This window comes from Lethenteron reissneri, chromosome 7, assembly GCF_015708825.2.
Source record: "Lethenteron reissneri isolate LAM-NWPU_2019-01 chromosome 7, ASM1570882v1, whole genome shotgun sequence".
Lineage (NCBI taxonomy): Eukaryota > Metazoa > Chordata > Hyperoartia > Petromyzontiformes > Petromyzontidae > Lethenteron > Lethenteron reissneri.
This window is the reverse complement of record NC_083785.1, coordinates 7151982-7173443: the sequence shown is the minus strand read 5'-3', so window position 1 is coordinate 7173443 and position 21462 is coordinate 7151982. Positions and strand designations below refer to the sequence as shown.

The window sequence follows — 21462 nt, the reverse complement described above, 5'->3', positions numbered from 1 at the left end:
TCAGCTCGATTGGATCACGGGAAGTGGGTTAAAAAACGACCGAAAGATTTGCACGGTCGTAAGCAAGCAAGCACGCAAGCAAGCGAACTTAATATAAAGGATTTAAAAAAAACTAGCAGCCACTCATAACCCAATTGTCTTCGGCGTTAGGCCACGTGTTGGGCAATTCTTGAGAGCCTTTGCCATGCTCTCCTGTGGGCATCACAACAAGGAGAAGCTTTCGCCACATCCCGAATATGTCCAGAGAAGTACGTGGAGAAACCTCGTCAAGTCGCCTAACTCGGAATATTAACCTTCGGTTCATCAATAACTTTGTTCGCGGACTGAAGTGCACATGTACTGCATTAAGAAGAACTGTAACACCAACGTGCTTTTATTGCAAGCTTTAATTAAAATGTTGACACCCCAGTCATAAAAATGTAACGATACAAAAGGCATGTCCGACAACACGCACACATCCACAGGTGGCCCCGATGATGCCCCATGCATTTGCCAAGACGCGCAAGACAGCCCTCAGTTATAGTTAGATAAAAGACGGGTACATTAGTGTAACGCATGTAGCCATTTCATATTCAGGTTACTGACCCAAACCTGATGCTACTGGCAGACTCCCTTAAACCAAAATATATTTCGTACTGGCGACCGCTAAAATGACACGTTAACACACTTTGGCTGTGATTAAACGTGTCGCAACACTGCACGAAAATAAATCAACCCACGGGACAATAAAAACAAGTTCAGCACTAAATGAATAAAGAATAAAACGACAAACGTGCACATCACTTCAGAACATACGCAGTCCAGCGAGGTCCCCGAAGGCCTGGCCATCATGAGCCGTGGCCACAGCAGAGTTATAATCCACAATGTCATCCCTTTTAGTAAATTGCACGTGTTCATCCTCTTGTGAGCTCCTTAGCACCTTGGATGTCCAGTCAGTCCTTAATGATTAAATCACCAGCACCACGCAAGCTACCATAGGGATGAGGGTAGAGGTTTTGATGTTAACCACGAGGCAATGTAACAATCCGACCATCTCGCGATTTAATGAATTGTTACGCTTCAAGGTCACGTTTTGATTCAAGAATCGATCCCTCTTTTGTCAAATTTTTGCAGTCTCTTTTGCTTTTTTGCCTAAATGAGACTGGCCCCCATGGTGAAATATCCAGCAATGGTTGAGGGTAAACATTTTTAAACGATCTTTTTTAATAAAAATAAACTTTTTTTATTTGACCCAATAACCTAAAACGGAAAGCCTAAATCAGGTTCATATGTGAATTGACAACGATGTCGTGACCTGGAATTTAACCGATGTGGCTCATATGGATGTGACAATTTACCCCCCCCCCACACCTCGACAATTCAATGAATTCGGGTCAATATTACAACCGGTCTAGTCTTGTTTCTGTCAGTCTCGCTCGCTCCACAAGCCTCAATGTAACAGAGCAAGTAATTCACATATAACGTTAATAATGTATTCTCACAGGTGCACAGATGATTGCAAGTATCGCGAGCGATTGTAACCGATAAAAACGTGTCGTGCCCACTGGTGTTTGTAGCAGGAAAGACACCAGAACCAAGGAGCACTCGATAATCTCCTTGCTGTTTTGAAGACCGGTTCCGAGCTAGTTCATTGGCCCACATGGAAACAGCTACATTTGAGAAGCACAATTCACAACGCTCGGCAAAGTGTCGAGGTCGTGACCTCATAGTCAGGTTAGCCAGTCTCCTCGTACAAACAACAGTGCAATGTCCAGGAGTTGTTTCATTGTTTGCACCCGTTTGTTTTCAATCCCTTTATCAAAAGTATATTTTTTTCTGTAATAGAGCACACTTAAAATAAACAAGTAACGTAAGTATGGCTCTCCGATAAGCTCTCTGGTTGAACCGGGTGTATATTCGGCAAAATGTACGACGTCCTGTTCCACGTGCGGAGCCGCTTCAGGAACAGAAGGAACTGAAGAAGCTCGCAGCAAGTACAGCGAAACGTCGGACATCATTCTGCACAACCTCGAAAACAGAGCGGAGAGCAATATAACACCACAGCCGCAAAAATCTAAGAAGTAACACAAGTATTGACAGGAGGGGCTGGTCACCACGTTTTGAACGCGAGTTATTAAATCCACACACTTACTTTTGCAATATGGTTTCGAAGAACATCCACGTTGCTCGAATGGCGAACACAGACGTGTCTTAAAATAACACCTCTCTTGAAACCCTTCCGGTCTAGATTCAATCCCTCGTTTTCGAAACATTCCAACCGCTCTCCTGTACACATACCATACAATACACAAAGTTATATACAAAACATTCTATGCATGTTTGGTTATATTGGTACAGATATGTAACCTACCAATTACATACATGAGAATTAAGTGCTGTCCCCGTTTGCATGATGACAATGAGCTGGTTTAATGCGCCTCAGAAGCCAAGCAGGAGCCTGAGCATTGCTTAGATGATTGGCCACCAAGTATTATGCACTGTGGCCAGTTGACGGCAGTGCAGAAAAATCCATTGTTTTGTACTCTCACTACATTCACCAACCAGTACGGTGAAGTATGGGTGAATAACCCTCACTGCCTACAGTGTGGGATGCCCTCATCCAGCAGCGTAGTGAGAAACGGGCCGGACATGTACTCATCTAAAGCCGTACGCTCGCAGACTGTGGGGTGGCGACTTTGACACCACGACCAGTAAACAAAATGTTATCTTCGGTCTCTACGGCGCGAATCTGAACCGACCCGCGTCCATCTCTACAGCAGTGAACAAAGCTCGCTCGGCAAAAGATGTCACAATAACGGTAAATAAATAACCAATGAGCGCAGCAGGCGCTGCTGCACTTCGCGCAAAGACAAATAGCGGTCACAACAAAAATTGCACGAAGTTCGATGGTCCCTTTTTCACGATAATTAAAATTATTACAACGTCTATTTAATTAATGGGTTACTAATTTGTGCCATTTGGATAGGCCATGTCGTGATATTCCAATCATATTAACTTTCATTTCAGAAAAGCTATTGTACATTAGCGGTGGGGGGGGAGATACCAATTGCATACCAAAATATCGCTTATTTTGTTCCAAAGCATGTTTTGTAAATATTGTAAATGGGTTCCTCTGACAACCCTTTGCCGCTACAAACCGACCCATACCCATACATACGTGTAAAAAAACCTGCGCACAAGCACTTATATTTAAAAGTACAAGCCCTCCCCGCCGAAACCTAAGCTCTGCTTGGCGTGAGTTCAACTGCAGAGATGCGCGACCTCCACTGGGTGGCAAGCGACGCTCACTGCCCACAAAAGTAACCGACACTCCCATCGCCCTGGGAAGCCGGGTGGAGAAGGCGGCCTTGGCGTTGTTTCCATTTTTTTAACAGCCCACTGCCCCTTCCTTCCCCCCACCCAGTTTTACGCCGATTGTGTTATCAGCATCATGTTATGACCCTACGTATCCAATGGGATTGCTCGCAGAGCAGTGCATCCCTCTACGTTACAGAACGGCTCACAGAAGCGGATATCGCAGAACAATCTTTGAGATCTCTTCAAGTGACCTCGTGTCCACATGGCAAAGGGCAACGCTTTCCCACCCGCTCTACATATGAGAGTAATGTTCATCTCACGCATAGTCAGACTGAGCTAAAACTTCACAAAAATAAGCGCAGAGCCAAATTTTGATGCCATTGCTTTAAAAAAAAGCCAGTCATAAGTGACTGGGCTGAGATCATCAACTCTCTATACTTGGAAGCCTGGGATAATCACAGGCGGGTGAAACCTGTATTCGAACCCAGCATCTTGGCAGCGCCAGCTCAGCGCTCTGACCACGAGGTTGTATTTCAAGGGGTGGCTTGGGGGGGGGGGTGCGTAGGTGTCGTGAGCGATGACAGGGGGTGAGACCCCACGTCTCAGAAGTCCATGAGCAGGCTGAACTCGGCAAATTCCCGGCGGTAGCCGAAGGAGAAGGCTGCAAGCAGCAGCGCCCACAGCAGCGCCAGCGCGCTCGCCAGCGCGCTCCAGTACAGACTCCGCGGGTCTTTCATCGCTGTGCAAAAAAACGGGAGATGAGCGGGAAAAAAAGGTCAAGCTCAGGGTGGCGAGCGCCAAGACACACGCCGACCGCAAAACGATCGGCGGCGCACCGCGGTACAGGTTTTCCTCTGCGTCTAACAACCATGTTGGAGTCTGTGTTGCTCCTTTCAAGGCAACGCCGAAAAGAAGGAACCCGGAAATTAAGTTGCATAAATAAAGTTGCACTTGTGGCTATGTTCTCGGGTGGTACCGCGTGTCGTTGGGCATGATGTCCGACGTTTCACTCCGCGTGCTGGATGGGAGCATCTTCAGGAACCGCATTGAGCAGCTCAAATTTAAGGAGAAAATAATTTTTAAAATGGGACCTTTTTGCCAGTATCAAAGTATTAAAAATAAGATTAGGTGTAACCCATTCTGGCAATAAAACAGGTGTTAAGATTTCGATTTAAAGCTTTCGTGACTGCAGGGATTCGTCTTCTTGGTTCTTTCGGTAAAGTCACGTAGAAGGGAAAAAATAAAATAATAAAAATAAAACAATAAAATACAATTCTCACGACCTCAATATTTCGAAGAGCCATTCAGACGCTGTCTTTCCGACAGACCTGTTCCTCACCTGAGGACGGCTGCTTGCGTTGTGGCCGAAACGTCGTGAGAATTGTATTTTATTGTTATATTTTTATTATTTTATTATTTCCCTTCTACATGACTTTACAGAAAGAACCAAGAAGAGGTATTAAGATGTTCAAACACCAAACATAAACATTTTAAAAAGCAATCAAGTTCGCATTAACCACACGTACTTATGGTGAACATGCATGCAAACAAACGTGCTCCGATACAACAAACGTGCACTTTGAGAAATAATAAGTCGCTCAACTCGGTCCCTTGTAAACAAACACCCAAACACGTGGGGCGAACCGTCAAGACATCATGACGAAAAACAGGCGGGATCACCCGAGAACACATCGGAGAGTGATTACGTTTGTCACGCGACAGACAACTCTTAAAAAGCAGAAGCGTGTGAGAAGGCGCGGGAGCCAGTGCGGATGAGAGGTAAATGAATGGACCTCACAAGTAGATCTGTGATCTGATACCATCTAGAGGCTGCGCTAAAACGGGACCACGTTAATGCTTGCTCTCTGCCAGGGGGCCCCCCGAATGAAAATCTGTACCCTCCGTGGCCACACAACACCGACAGATCAAATGCCATGCTGTTAAAAGAAACAAAAATCCAAAAACATTATGTAAAAAAAAAGTCAGCAATTCCCAAAGATCCACTTCACGGACTGAAAAATAAATAATATTTTCCCTTTGAATAGGAATGCCTGACACTGCCGACAGGCTATGAATAGGCAATGTGGCTCAGCTTGGGTTTCATGGCTAATGAGCTGTGTTACCACAAATATCACGACGGGCCCTGTCGGTGAACTACTGCGTGGACGGTGCTAATTGTGGTCGGCTTTTCAATTAAACAATAAAAACACAAGTGCGCTTCGCGATTTAGTGTTCACCGATGAGCATCGTGCAAACGAAAGCCAAATAGTGCAAACAGCAAGGATGAGCGGAGGCGCAGTGGTTAGCGTACTGCGCTATGTACCAGGTGACCTGAATTATATTCTAGAATCGGTCCTCGTCCTCCTCCAGGTAAACTCAGCCTCAAATGTTCACAATACTTGCCGAGCAGTCTATTAAAGGTTAGACACCTCGAATTATCATGTTTGGCTACGTACGGAGCGAAAGAAGTTCAACATACATACATGGGGATCTTTGTTTTTGTGCATGAGAGTAGTGGCGGTGGTGCAGTAATTACCGCACTGCGTTATGAATCTGGTGATCTCTATTCAATTCCCGACAATGGCTAACACAAGTGGTGAGTGATGTTTGAACCAGTTCTGGGCACCCCACCATCACCAACCAGCATTGACCTGCCTGGTGAAGTATGGTCAAACAGCCCCCATGAGTGTGTGCTTTATTCAGCAGTGGATTGGCAAAAGGGGCAGTGAATTACTTTGAATCAATAAAACAAAAAAACCACACTAACTCCAAAACACATGATCACACGAGCAGAGATTATTACAAACTCATCCATTGCTGTGCAGCATTATGGGTAAGAGCACAGATGAGCATATATCTGTTCTGTGTGTCAACATTAATCATTTTTCCGTCCATCAGCCTGTTGGCTTTCTAGATCAATTATAATCCAGCTGTATTTGTGTAAGAACGGAAACTCTGGAACGATTGAAACCGTCCGGGTCCCATCAGCAGCGTTAAATAAACGCTGCTGGATTGCCAGATGCTCGTGTACAGCAACATCTTGGAGCCCAGGTCCAACTCATTTTGTGAAGTTTGCGAGTCTAGTCCATAAGCTGGTGGTATAGAGTTGGTAAAGATTCACATCCCACCCAACTCACAACCCTCCGCCGCCAAACATTTGCCCAATTGTCACGTCTTCGAGAATGAAGATATTATTTGTCTTGTTTGTACGGCCTCATTTGCAATGTGCACCTCATGTGTCCATGGATTACGTCTATCGGTGTGGAGTTTTGAGCGTAACGCTCTGGTATGCATGGTGGGTTTTCCCCAGATCTCTCCAGTTATTGAAAAAAAAATGTGGTCGTCCGAGTGCGATGTGGCTCGTGCGGTGTAGACGGAACGGTGTGGAGAGGGCGGTAAGGTGGTGTGGACCGAATGGCATGGCCGTACTCTCTTGTCTGTGGCAGGCGAGGGCAAGCATCGTGATGCTGCCCGTCAGTGCGATGAGCGACGCCAGCACTCCGCCTGCCAGGAAGTAGCGGAGGCCCCGCAGCCAGCTGCGCCAGTAGTCCTGCAGGTACATGGCGTGGGTGACGAACACCCACAGCGCCAGCACACCTGCAACAAACACAACAAGAGGCAGCGATTCCCATGCTTAGATTGCGTGGAAAGTTGCGGCAGATCGTCAGGAAGCACCGATTAAGGTTAGCACGGCGCACGAATGAGGAGGCGGTGCAAACTAGAGCTGGGATAATCAATCGACTAAAAAATTTAGATTGGCTCTTTTCGCATTCAATTACACAAGCCCATTTAAAACTGTTGGTTGCCCTGGTATACTGCCTTCCGAAGGCATGAAACCCCCGATATTTAATCCATGCCCAACGTGATGCGGCCGATTATGCAGGCGATGTCACCGAGCTCTGCCCATCACCCCCCCCCACCTCCGTCGAGCGGAAGACGTGAGAACAAACGTGAGGTTTTTTTTATTTTCTCCCCAACTATGTTTGTCTCATCCAATGAGTGGTGTACTCGAATCGATAAACAGTCATCAATTCCTTGAAATATTTGGATAGCCCAGCTCTTGATCGGCAGCGTCCGTCAAACGCTTGTTGCTCAAGGCCAACGGGGCCAAGAGCGTGGGCATGAAGCAACCGGGAAGCCTGTGTTTGCCACCGCCGGTCAGCCAATAGGGAGGACGCTGCCATGGCGTAACGGTTGCCACATGAGACCCGCAATGCAGGTGCCGCCGGTTCCATCTCACGGCCGCTGCAGTTGAGACAACGTTCCAAATTTCTTAATGCCACCCCACCCCCCACCACGTCTGTCGGCCCAGCAGATAGGCAGATCGCTTAGGGTGCGGAAACGTGCAAGTACTCAGACCCCTTTCCACGTGGAAGAGTAGGCCAAATACCTTCGAGAGCGGCCCTTTCTAAAGCTCCATCTAATATGAGAACCTTCCAGCAGCAGTGGCATGAGCAAGCAATTGCAGGGCTGCACCTTTACCATTTTACTATGGCGTGGGATGCAGACTGATACACCTGCATGCCAGCAAATCCACGGACTGCGGTGAGGCAGGGTGGGTGGGTGCGAGGTGTGTGTGGGGTGGAGAATGGTGGCACAGTGGTTCGCACACTGCACTATGAACCCAGACATCTGAATTCAATTCCCGGCGATGGCTGATTATATATAATCAGTGGCGATTATCCAAACCGGTCCTGGGAGCTCCCCTCGTTCGACTCGGCCTTAAATGAGTACTTTGTGCAGTGTGCAAACATCGGAAACTGAGGAGACAAAGGCGGGCGCTGCCAGGCGTGGTGCTGGCCACACCACCACCTCGTGCTGGCTTTGAAACATGCTTGCTAACAGCACTTGTCCTCAACAGTCTCGTGCAGGCTACACGGGGGAACTTTGTCTTTATGTGTGTATGTGTGTGTGTATGTGACCTCACAACAGTGGGGAGCGGTAGTGTAGTGGTTAGCACGCTGCGCTATGAACCTGGCGACCCGGGTTCGATTCCCGCTCACGGCCAACACCAGTGACGATTATCTGAACCGGTCCTGGGCCTCCCCGAGGTCGACTCAGCCTTAAATGAGTACCTGGTGCGGTGTGTAAACATCGCCACTGGGGAGACAAAGGCGGTCGGGCGTGGTGCTGGCCACCCACCCCCTCGTGTACCGTCCCGGCCTTCATAGGTGCTCGCTAACAGCACTTGCCCCTACAGTCTGTTAAGGCTACACGGGGGACCTTTGTGTGTGACCTCACAACAGCAAGCAGAGGCACGCCGGTCAACCGGCTAGCGCCTGCCCGCCCGCAGGCAGTTAGCCAGGGTGTGGACACTTAACATTTGCGGCCAACTCGTTTGTTTTAAATTTTAAAACACCTTACACACACGTATATATACACATTACGAGGATATTTTCATCTACAAAGAAAAAGTTCCCCCGTATCGCCTTTTAATCAGACTATTGGGGAAAGTGCTGTTAGCGAGCACCTGTGAAGGCCGGCGTTGTGCACGAATGGGGTTTGGTGGCCAGCACCACTCCTGGCAACCTTTACCGATGCCACCCCAGTGCTGCTGATTGGACCATTGCACCAGGTACTTAATTCAGGCTGAGCCGACTTAGGAAAGGCCGTGGCTGGAAATCGAATGCAGGTCAAACACAGGTCGCTGGGTTCGTGGCACAGCGCACGAACCAATGCGCAACCGCTCCCCACTCACGCACGAGGCATAACATCTCCTTAGTGGCCCACACATAGATACTTAGCAGTGGGCCACAGCACACATCCACATGTCAGCATGCCAGCCTTAAAAAAGTGCTCGCAAGAAGCACTTTCCTCAACAGTCCGTAAAAACCATGCAGCCACGGCTCCACCCATGCACACACGAGTCACGTACAAAGACAAAGATCCCCCGTATGGCCTTAATAGACTGTTGGGGCAAGTGCTGTTAGCGAGCAACCTATGAAGGCCGGCACGGCACACGAGGACGTGGGTGGCCAGCACCACGCCCGACCGCCTTTGTCTCCCCAGTGGAGATGTTTACACACCGCACAAGGTACTCATTTGAGGCTGAGTCGACCGAGGGGATGCCATGAACCGGTGCGGAAAATCGTCACTGGGTGTTGGCCGTGATCAGGAATCGAATTCGGGAATCGAATTCGGGTCTCCGGGTTCGTAGCGTATAGCTCTAACCACTACACCACCGCTCCCCACACCAGACACACGTGCACACACACACACACGCACTCTCACATACCAGCACGTGAGCACATTCACAACGCCAGGGTCGGGCCAGAGGCGCGCGCGCACACAGGGAAATTACGGTAGGACAGCGGAATGTTTTGAAAGTGAACCGGGGCAGGATTTACTCGGGGTTGGAAAGGAGGTGGGGGGGAAAAGACGGAAAAACATTTAAACTGAAGTCTCCATGCCAATAAGCCCCCGCCTCCACCCCTCCCTCCCCCAAAGAGCCCCCCCTCGCCCCCCTCCCCATCATCTCAGTTTCCTCCCACCCCACCATCCATTCCCCAGGGTCTACTCTGTGAGCTGCTGGTCCGTCAAGGACTAAATTTGGTGCAGAGGGTGAGGGAGTGTAGTTCCTCTGGCGCTCGAACTGGGTTACTATTTAGATTATGTTGCTGCTAGAAATTTCCACATGATCAGCCACTTTGTTGAGCTAACATTTGTGGCCAGGTTGCTTCTGAAAAATAAGTTCATAGCTGAGTGAAAAAAAAGTTTAGTTTTTTTAAAATATTTTGTATAAGTGATTTGTTTACATATTCTTGGTTCTTTCGGTAAAGTCACGTAGAAGGGAAATAATAAAATAATATAAATATAAAACAAAAAAATTTCTCACGACGTTTCGACTGCAACACAAGCAATCATCATCAGGTATGAAATCCACAGCAATAATTTTTTTATTGTTTTATATTTATATTATTTTATTATTTCCCTTCTACGTGACTTTACCAAAAGAACCAAGAATATGAATCCCTGCAGTCACGAAAGCTTTAAGTCAAAATGTGATTTGTTTACCTTTCCTATACTATGAACTCCTATGTGTTTTTGTATTGTTTGTTATTGCAACGTTCTGACCCCGTGCCCCTACTGGACATCTGTGAAAAAGAGATTTATAGCTCATCAGATTCCTCCTGCAGTATAAATACATATTCTGATGCTAATTCTGGGTTCACTTGCCCAGCTCAAGACTCTACAAAGCCCAACCATAGCCACCATCATCCTGCTCATGACTTCACCAAATCGGCCATCGCGTTTATAACTCCGAAAACAATAAGTAATATTTTAAAAAACTTTTTTTAAAAACACGCTTTAATTAAATGTACCGTACGAGTAATGGCAGAACTCCACGACTCCAGGAAGTGGCCCCGAAGCTTGCCATAACGTAAGGGACCGTGGTCATTTACAGGCAACGTCAGTTGAGCGTGGACAATTAGACCCAAGCCGAAACATAACATATAAAAAATGTTAAAAAATATATTGTTTTTATTATAGAATATAGTATTGTCATCAGTATGACATACGTATACCAAGTTTGCAGTCGATACCACATTGGGAAGTGGGTTAAAATTGAGTTACAAGATTTGAGGATACAACAACGACAGGAAGAGCGAGTTAAAAAAAAGCGTGTAACAAAAGGAGACTTGCAAGGACGAGCATTGGTGCCGAACGTCGCCGTGAACTTCAACACAAGAAATGTCTCGATTTAAAGCTTTCGTGACTGCAGGGATTCATCTTCTTGGTTCTTTCGGTAAAGTCACGTAGAAGGGAAATAATAAAATAATAAAAAATAATAAAATAATTCTCACGACGTTTCGGCCACAACGCAAGCAGCCATCCTAGTTTTCACCTGGTTTTCACCTGAAGACGGCTGCTTACGTTGTGGCCGAAATGTCGTGAGAATTATTTTATTATGTTTTATTTTTATTATTTTATTACTTCCCTTCTACATGACTTTACCGAAAGAACCAAGACGACAAGAAATGTCTTTTTACAAAATACGAGTTGCAAGTTTGCGACTACTTCACCGCCAGCCTGAAGTATGGTCAAGTAACCCTAAATATCTGCGCGGATGGGCATTCAGCCAGCAGTGGATTGACAAACGGGTTGTACAAAGCGATCAGCTCATAATTGGAGGTCACGGGGTCAAATCCTGGTTGGGAGTTGACTCAGCCCAGCATCCCTCTGGGTGCCACGGTGGCAAGACGTTAACTCGTCTGGTATGCAGGTCGTGGGTTCGATCCCGACCTTGACGCCTGCTGTACATTTGTAGTTTGCGTGTCTGTCTCTCTCTAGTCGCGTGGATTTTTCTAGGGGGTCCTCCGGTTTTCCCCTGCACATTTAGAAACGTGACTTTATATTATTTGGCTGCTGTTAATTTCCACACGATAAGCCACTTCGTTGAGCTATCATATGTGGCCAGGTGCTCTTCTGAAAAATGGCTATATAGCTCAGTGGGCATTACCTGGTAGAATTAAAATAGTATAATAAGTACTACTGTGTGTACTGGTTGATTGTCCTATGGATAGACTCACTCCCACCATAGGTATGTGGAATTTCCACCACTTGCTTTGCAGGGCTGTAAACGGAAGATAGGCACCAATGCTTCAATGCTCATTTGAGGAGGAACTCACCCTGACCTTGTTTTTGATAGAACAGTACACAGAACTGAACTTTTCTTCTTTATTATTTATTACTTACATTACGCTTGTTTATCCAAGTTCTTTTTTTTTGGTAGGTCACGTGTTGCTACAAGCCATCCCTATTGGGTAATTTGCAGCTCATCTTTAAGCGCTGGGGTATAAACGGCCAATGCCCGTTACGCCGATCGTACGAGCCAATAGGTAAATCATCGGGCAGTGTTGTCCGTATCACCACGCTACTATTGGTGAATCGGAAATCGTTTATCATTTCGCTTATAACTTGAGAATCCAAAGTTGCACCACGATGAGAATCCAGCAACTTAAGCGCTGCACCTTGACCTCGCGTTTTGTTTCGACAAAAAAAACATATCACGTCTCTACTCTTTGGTTCTTTCAGTAAAGTCACGTAGGTATAAAACAAAATTAAGTGGGCCCACTTCAGCAATTGTTTCTTGCTGTGGTTGTCCCACGTGATGACGGACGCTTGTGTTGCGCCCGAAACGTCGTGATTTAATTTATTTTATTTTACACCTACGTGACTTTACCGAAAGAACCAAACTTCAAATCTAGACTAGATCACGTCTCCATCAGCAAACAATGGGGGCAAATTCTAGACTTGAAGCTTTCGTGACTGCAAGGAATCATATTCTTAGGTGTTTTCGGTAAAGTCACGTAGGTAAAACATCAAAATTAATAAAAATAATAAAATAAAATAAAGATCACGACGTTTCGGAGGCAACACAAGTCTCCGTCATCTGTCCCACCTGATGACGGAGACTTGTGTTGCCTCCGAAACGTCGTGATCTTTATTTTATTATTTTTATTAATTTTGATGTTTTACCTACGTGACTTTACCGAAAACACCTAAGAAAAATGGGGACAAAATACCAAGGTTTTGGTCGTATGGCAACAAGGCCATCTGGAACGGTATGCTGTTTGTGGGGGGTGAAGCTGTGACGCAGTGATTGGTGCACTGCGCTTCAAACCCGGTGAGCTGAGGTTTTCTTTTCAGCCACGGCTAACATCAGTGCCAAGTCTCAACCCCCCACCCCCCTCCTTCCCTTCATTCACCAACAGGTAAGGACCGGCGTGGTGAAGTATGGTCGAACAACATAATCAAAAAGGCACTGGCGAAGGCCTTCATCCAACCAAGTGTATTGACAAAGGGGTGAACATGAAATGATTATGAATGATGCTAATGTCAAACACAAAGGAATGGTCGCCATTATCTTCCATGTTTGTCATATTTTGTTGCGGAGGCCTCCATCCAGCAATGGATTGACCACGAGCTGCTGTAACTTATTTCTTAATGAAGCGGCACGTGAAGGTGAACATGGACGCCAGAACGCTTCCGAAAATGTGTTGCGGAACTAAAAAAAAATTGTTTAGAGTCACCAGTGACGTCCGGCTTATTTTGACAGCTCGTTTTTAACCGGTGCACTTATCGCAAACTCTAACGAGACAAACGCGTCGGTGTAATCTGTTGCTGGGCTAAAAGTGAGAACCCGAGCTCGCATTTAACTTAGCAGAGGCATGTTCGGTCATGCCCGATGCTTGAACTTCTGAATACCAAGTTCTAAAACAATCAGCTTCATCAAACGCTCACTGTCTATCCGCTGCTGGATGAAGGGCTCCCCACGCCCATCGCCGTCTGTCACGGTGCCACGATCCATATTACTTCTGCGCGTGAAAATGATCTCATCAACTGCCATTCCGTCACCAGCCTCGTCCATGCGCGATTATCCTTTATACTCGCAGCCTAATCAATGGGTGACGTGGCCCCAGTGGAAGGCCGTTTGGCGCTTGTTGGAGAGGTTCACAGTTCGAATCCAGCGGCCGCCCTGGTTATTACTGCGGTCGTGTAGCAACCATAGTAAAACTACTGCTTCACAGTAGAAGACCCCCTGATGTTAAAGACGTTAAAGACCCCCTGATGTCATTCGCAAGAGCAGGCCATTGCGTGCCTGCTTAAGGGTCCTAATTTGACCAAATGATCCACAAATTATTCAATTGGAATCATACATATCAATAAATCGCCCCCCATTGGTAGACTCATGGCCCAGTGGTTGATAATGCGACAGACTATACCGGTCCGTCGAGTTATCAACCGATTAAACAAAATAAACTTGAAACTGGAACCATTGTCTCCTGCCCAAGCCCACTTACTTTCCTTAATCGTCAATGTGTTTCTAATTTGTGTCTAATCTGTTCCCCGATCCACGTGTTCCTCTTTGCATCTCAGTTTCATTTCAAGCACGTATCCATTTATGCTCCTTTGTGCACTCATCGGGGTTTTTATTTTATTTTTTACTTCAATGTCCATGTTCCCGATGAATGTGCCATTGCTGGGAAAAAAATGCAATGATTGAAAACTTTCCTCTTCAGTCATACTGATACAGTGATACCTCGGTTCACGAACTTAATTCGTGAAATGACTCTGGTCGTGAACCGAATTGGTCGTGAACCGAGGTATCACTGATATTGTTGCTTTTCATCATGAACATTCAGCGCTCTCTCACCTGCCCTGCCACTAGGGGCGATGTTCACTGTGCGACAGTCGAACCGATATTTTTCATCCTCAGAGAAATAATTGAGCCAAACGTTGTGTAGAACCAACAAAACGTATATGATGGTTAATTTTGTGCAGTCGTTGGCAACTGGGCTGAGACCACCAGTTGATTATAATTGAGAAGTGTAATTACAAGCGGCTGCCTGGATTCCAATCCAGGACCTTAAGGGTGTTAGCTCGGCGCTCTGTGACAACCAAGGCAAACCAGCCACCTTATTTAAGACAAGGTGACGGCCTAGTGTTAAAGGGACAAAGGCGCTACTTGTAAACATACAACATGGAGTAACCACAGCTTTACTGCTGGTTAAAGCTCTTACATTATAAGGACAACAATTTCTATTTAAATATCGTCTCAATGCGACCGCAACTCAATGGGCTTCATGCAAGTGGGGAGCAACGTGTGGAACAACATTAGGGAAGAGGTGAAATGGGAAGGAGGGGGGGCTGGTGAGGGCAGGGACAAGCGGGAGAGGAGAGGGAGAGCGACACAGCACATGGCCCAGGACCAGACAGCGAGGCCAAGCACATTGGGGACGAACCAATCGCGGGACCCAACGAGCCCCAGGGGCAGCCCAATATGTTAACTACCTCGCCTGGTATACAGGAGGTCGTGGGTTCAATCCTGACCCTGACTCTTGTATATTTGGAGTTTGCGTGTCTCTCTCTCCGTGGTCGCGTGGATTTTTCTCCGGGTCTTCCCGTTTTTCCCTCCACATGTAGAATAGTGCGTTTAGAGTATTTGGCTGCTATACATTTCCACACGATAAGCCACTTTGTTGAGCTATCATTTGTGACAGCCAGGTCTCTTCTGAAGAGCTACACCGCTCAGTGGGCCTTACCTGGTAAAATGAAAGTAGGTCAGTAGTAGCACCAGCGAGTCACAGGGAAAGCCAGAAAGCAGAGGTCCAGGCGACAACGCAGCCAAAAACAACTTTTGACAAAATATTTTAGTGGGCTGCAAAGGAGGCAGCGACTGACAAACATCCTCGGCGTTGAGTGACAGGTGGGGGGAATCGAAAGGGAAAGGACGTGGAACTTGCTCGCCCACAGGATGCATGGGAAAGTGGACACCGCACATATGGGCACCGATTGGGCCCCCTGTTAAATGTGGTCGGAACCTACAACCGCCCCGCACCCCAACACTGGCCGTGTGGGATAGCGTGCCACGTGACACCTGTTAACCACTGATCATTTAATTTTTTTCTCTGCAGTCTTGTTCATTCAGAAGTCAATCCACTGCTGGATTAAGGCCTCCCCCCATGCAATGTACGCAATACTGGCCGATTAAGTTTTTCACCATGCTGGCCAGTGTAGCTTGAAGGTGTGGTCTAGGGCCGGGACAAGCTAAGATATCGCTCACCACTGATTCTAGCCATGGCTGGGAATGAAACTCGGTTCGCCCGGTATCTGTGCAGCCACAACCCTACCCCTACGTACCATAAAAGAAATACATTCAAGTGGGAATTACACATGTGATACAATTACAGTGAATAGTGGAAACACAGGACATAATGTAGGATACATATTATTGGTTCTTTCGGTAAAGTCACGTAGAAGGGAAATAATTAAATAATGATATATAACAAAAGCTTTCAATCGAAATATAATGTAGGATGTTGTCGAAACTGGTTTTCGTCATACATAAAGGACATTCTTCACTTTCTGTTTCCACTTCGTATCGCCACAGTATGGCTGTGGTTTCTTTCACTTCATGAAACGAAAAAAAGAGGCTTTAACTTCCGTTCCCACGCAGCCGCTACCGATTATAAACACAGCCCTGTCTTCCTTACGCGCTCACTCTGCCTTTCCATCAGATCCACCCGGCCAAAAATCTCCTCTGTACAAGTGGGTTGGCGTTGTGCTAAGACACCAGCGACCCGAGTTCGATTCCCGACCAGGACTCACATCAGTGGTGAGTGATATCAGAACAGGGTCATAGGGTCATGCCATTCTCTCCCCCCCCCCGCAACCCCTTTTCACCAACCCACACAGACTACCATGAAGTGTGGTAAAAAGCCCATGACTGATATCCATTGGTGATTTGGGAAAGGCAGCACGGAAGTCATCCGTGACCATCGATCCCGAGATTGGACAATTGTGGTCAGGATGACTGTGACATCAGCATTGGAGTTTCGTGTTTAAAGAGATTTGAAGACTCCATTTTTAAATTAAACACCACATTGGATGGAGTCGAGTGAGTGTGTGTATATGTTTCTATCTCACAACAATGAGCGGAGCGCCGGGTGGCTAAAGCACAACAAGTTGGTACAGTAGGGGGCACAGGTGGTGCATCAGCCAGTCATCTCGGTCATCTCAGTAAGTCGACCCGTGGCACCTGGGTCTGCCCCATGACCTCCTGCCAGCGGGCGTTCCGACACTTCACGTGGTCTCAAGGTGCACATGGCCTGACACAAGCGTCGTGGTGACGTCACCGCCACTTAGTGGCGAATGGCGGTTGTTGTTCTTGTTTCTATCACACAAAGTAAACCGTTGTTGTTCCGTGTCAATGTGGCAAATTCCACTAAATACACTTGGCTCATAAATTTACAGCATCAGGACAAATATTTTAAAAAACCTAGGGTCTGCAAATTCGGTGACAAGCTGGCCTGTTCAACGAGCTGTAACGCAGCTCAATCGAGAAGGCCTGCGGGCTGGGTTTCTATTTCCACATGCGGGCCCTCCTCTCTGTCCGGCACTCAATAAATCAAATTGCTTATTTATAACCAAGTGAGAGTCTATTGACGAAACTATTGTTTCACACGGAGGGGTCTGGTGAAGGCAACATGACTCAACGTGGTCGCACAAACACAGCTGACCAGATGTAGCAGAGATAGAGGAACTGTTACCAGGTGGGAGCCCATTGGCATGAGATTTCATTTTTTGAAGTGGGACCTGGGTTTAATGCCTTAAAACGCCACTTTTAGGAATGCACCAGATAATTTCAGAATTATATAAAGAGCATATGAATTGACAAAAAATGGTCACATTTGTTTTGTTTTCATCATCTGTTGTATTTCAGGACTTGTGCCGTTCAACCGAGTCCATAACTCAACTGCATAACAGTTGGGTGGCGGTCGTCCTTGAAAAACAGTGTGATAAAAGTCTGAAAAGAATACTGTACACACTGATGTCTCCGTCACCGTGTGACTATTGATGTTATGTACTAAGAGATGTCTGTCACTCCAACTGACACATTCGAGATCCCCAACGCAGATGGCACTATAACGAGATACACACCCACAAAAAAAACCTTGCCAAACAAAATCTACTTTCAGCAATGCGTTTGTTATTAAGAGGGCATGACCTGACATGGAGACTGATCAAAAACACAGTGATCGGTCACTCCATCCTCTTATCGTCACCAAACTTTGACTCTCTGGACAACGGAGGTGTTGTGGATTAATTATCAAGGTTGTTTGTATGACTCCGCAAGTCGATATAATCGGCTTTGTAAACACAGCCATCGCGATCCCTCACATTAAATGACAGTGGGAACAGGTCATCTTTCCTGCCCTAATTCTAATCTTGTCCCTGAACCCTGCCACATGTCAATAAACTTTAGCACTGGTCACAGAGAGGCTGTCCAGCCAATCACTTGTTGTTGTTGGTGTTATTGTTGTTGTTATTGTTGTTTCCCGCACTGCCCTTTGCTGCCTGGACCTGATCATCTCCACCCCGACCATGGATCTCTTTGGCATGTCCCTATCCCTCCCTGCGCTGCCTCCATACATCTCTGTGCTGTACATCTTACGATCCATGCCGCCTCCCTGTCAATCATGCCTTGAGCACAACTGCATACACATCAACCCCCTATCAGTGCCTACCTATTCAGACCTTATTGGTGACCCCGTGCCCCTTATACATCTCAAAGTTCATCCTACAAGGTGCCATCACAAGGGAGAAACACAAACAAATAAACAAAAACAATGTTACTAAACAAAAACTGTTTAATGTATTAATTTTGGTAATTGGTGTCCAATGATGCTACTTATCATGCTACTACTGTCTGTGATCTTGCATGCTGCTGCTTGCTTGATATGTGGATGCACAACACTCACATACCTCTCAACCCCTTACCATTGCCCTACCTTATTACAGACCAAGTCAGACCTTATGGGTCACCCCGTGCCCCGATAAATCTCAACGTTCATCGCACAAAGTGCCATCACAAGGGAGAAACACAAATAGAAATACAAAAATTTGCTCGTATTGTGAAACGTCTGGACCTGAACATGCAATTTCCCTGTACAAGAACACGAGGTACCCGTATGGGGTTGGCAGGAATGCAAATTGAATGCCCTTCACAACCATAACGCGCCACGTACAGTACAGTACGTGGAACTTCTTTTGCACCGTACGTAGCCAAACGGAGGTGTGGAAAAAGGCAACAAACTAAACACAAAGTAGTTCTGGGCTAGGCGGTGGGCAGCAGTGCAGCAAATCCATTGTACTGCACTTCTAGGCTCCCACACCTTTACCAGCCGGCACTGATCATCGTGGTGGTGAAGTTAATTATGGATCAACACAACCACCACTACATCCCCACACATGATAGACACATGTCACCTTGCCCACAGCCCTGTCAGTAAACCACAGCACTGCCCAGAGAGAAGCTGCCCAGGCCGACCACCCCACACCTCCAATTAGCACCGTTGTTTAACGGACGGTGCGAAAGAAGTTGGACCAACAAAACAAACACACGTTACAACCAAATTTGTATTTAAAGCTTTCGTGACTGTAGGGATTGATATTCTTGGTTCTTTCGGTAAAGTTACGTAGAAGGGAAATAATAAAATAATAGAAATATTAAACAATAAAAATCCTCACGACGTTTCGACTGCAACACAATTTTCTTGCTGTGGATTTCACACCTGATGATGATGATTGCTTGTGTTGCAGTCGAAACGTCATGAGAATGTTTATTCTTCAATATTATTTTATTATTTCCCTTCTACGTGACTTTACCGAAAGAACCAAGAATACGTAAAGTCACGTAGAAGGGAAGTAATAAAATAATATTATTTTATTATGTTTTATTATTTTTATTATTTTATTACTTCCCTTCTACGCGACTTTACCGAAAGAACCAAGAAGATGAATCCCTGCAGTCACGAAAGCTTTAAATCAAAATTTAACGTAACAACCACTGACTGTAAACCTGTAATCGACTCCGGACCCCCCTTGCCTAGATCCCCCGCCGACCACCCCACGTCGATCAGGGCACGAATCCAGGCTGTGTCCCTTGGCCGTCTCCCTACCCACAGGCCCCTCGTCCCCGCCGTCGTCGCCCGCGTGTCTCTCACCAGAGAGGCCGCCCAACGTGGCCGTCCAGATCTGCTCGTACACGAAGATCCACACGCAGAAGACGGCGACGCCGAAGAGGAATCCCAGCACGGCCATCGCCAAGCGCAGCCGAAGCGCCGTTCGCCCGACCGCCATGGCCTCCTCCCTCCTCGGTCACCACCAGCGCCGCCAAAAGGATAAATATCTCTCACAGCTTCCTGCCTCCCTGCTCCGTGTAGCCTTGACAGACTGCCGGCACGGCCAGCAAGCAAGCAAGCACACCCGGCCGCCTTTGTCTCCCCCAGTGGCGATGTTTTTAACCAACTACCGCGGCCCCGAGGCAACTCGTTTGAGGGGCCGAGGCGACCTCAGGCGAGGGGAGGCCCCCAGGGAGTCGTCACCGGGTGTCGGCGTGGCCGTGAGCGGGAAGAGAACTCGGGCTCGCCGGGCTGCTCAGGAACCGCCAACAACAACTACAACCCACCAACAACTACAACCACCAACCTCGATCACCAACAACCTCTCTGATCGCCACCGCCTTCCACTCACCGCTGGCGGCTGAGCGCGAGTCGGCACAGCGCCATCTTACGTGGGGCTCTCAACACTCTCGTGTCCGCACCCCCCCACCACCAGCCCCCCCCACCACCAGCCCCCCCCCACCACCAGCCCCCCCCACCACCAGCCCCCCCCCACCACCAGCCCCCCAGCCCCCCCCCCCACCACCACCACCCCCCCCCCACCACCACCCCCCCCAGCCCCCCTCCACCACCACCCCCCCCAGCCCCCCTCCACCACCACCCCCCAGCCCCCCTCCACCACCACCCCCCAGCCCCCCCCCACCACCAGCCCCCCCACCACCAGCCCCCCCACCACCAGCCCCCCCCCACCACCAGCCCCCCCCCCACCCCCAGCCCCCCCCCCACCAACCCCCCCCACCCCAGCCCCCCCCCACCAACCCCCCCAGCCCCCCCCACCACCACCCCCCCCACCACCACCCCCCCAGCCCCCCCCACCACCACCAGCCCCCCCCCACCACCAGACCCCCCCCACCACCAGCCCCCCCACCACCACCCCCCCGATCAACACGCGAACGTTCGACCAACGTTGGCGTTTGGTCGCAGACGTTGGAGAGCGACGTTGGTGGAACGTCGCTCTCCAACGTCGCTTGATTATTGAGGGGGGCAGCTCCAACTGCCCCCCCCCCCACCACCACCAATGTCTGGTGTAAACGATCTGCATTGTCAACATTGCCCACCAAGTAGTCATGATCACAACAAAATGCTGATGAGACCCACAAGGTCAAAACAAGTGCAGAGGTTTGGATCCCGTAAATATATTTTCTGCCGGATAATTTTAAGTGTGGAAAGCCACGTAGACTGATACGCTTAAGACATGAATTCATGAACAAACTCAACACATTGGTCAATAAAAACCGCGTGCTCTGAAAAGTTACAAAAAACTCAATGTATATCATAGGCGACGTTTCGGGCAATGACCCTGCTTCATAGCACACAGATGCCAGGGAGTGGATGAGAATTTACTTTTTAAACTTTTTTTCCCGATTACCAATTGTTAATTGACATGTGAAGTTACACTAATACCTATTGAAAAACAAACATTTAAGTAATCAAAACTCATGACTGAATAAACCACGCATTTACACGAAAAATTAAA

The 21462-nt window shown here is 47.6% G+C and overlaps 1 protein-coding gene across 1 annotated transcript; it reads right to left on the bottom strand.

Annotated features, from left to right (window-relative positions):
* Nucleotides 1-298: 298 nt before the first annotated feature.
* Nucleotides 299-20407, bottom strand: LOC133357129 (heme transporter hrg1-B-like). The gene is made up of 3 exons (XM_061574930.1): nt 19809-20407; nt 6727-6894; nt 299-4036 (listed from the first exon to the last, which is right to left on the bottom strand). The coding sequence occupies exons 1-3, from the start codon at nt 19942-19944 to the stop codon at nt 3900-3902; spliced, it is 441 nt and encodes a 146-aa protein (XP_061430914.1). The 5' UTR covers nt 19945-20407; the 3' UTR covers nt 299-3899.
* Nucleotides 20408-21462: the final 1055 nt, after the last annotated feature.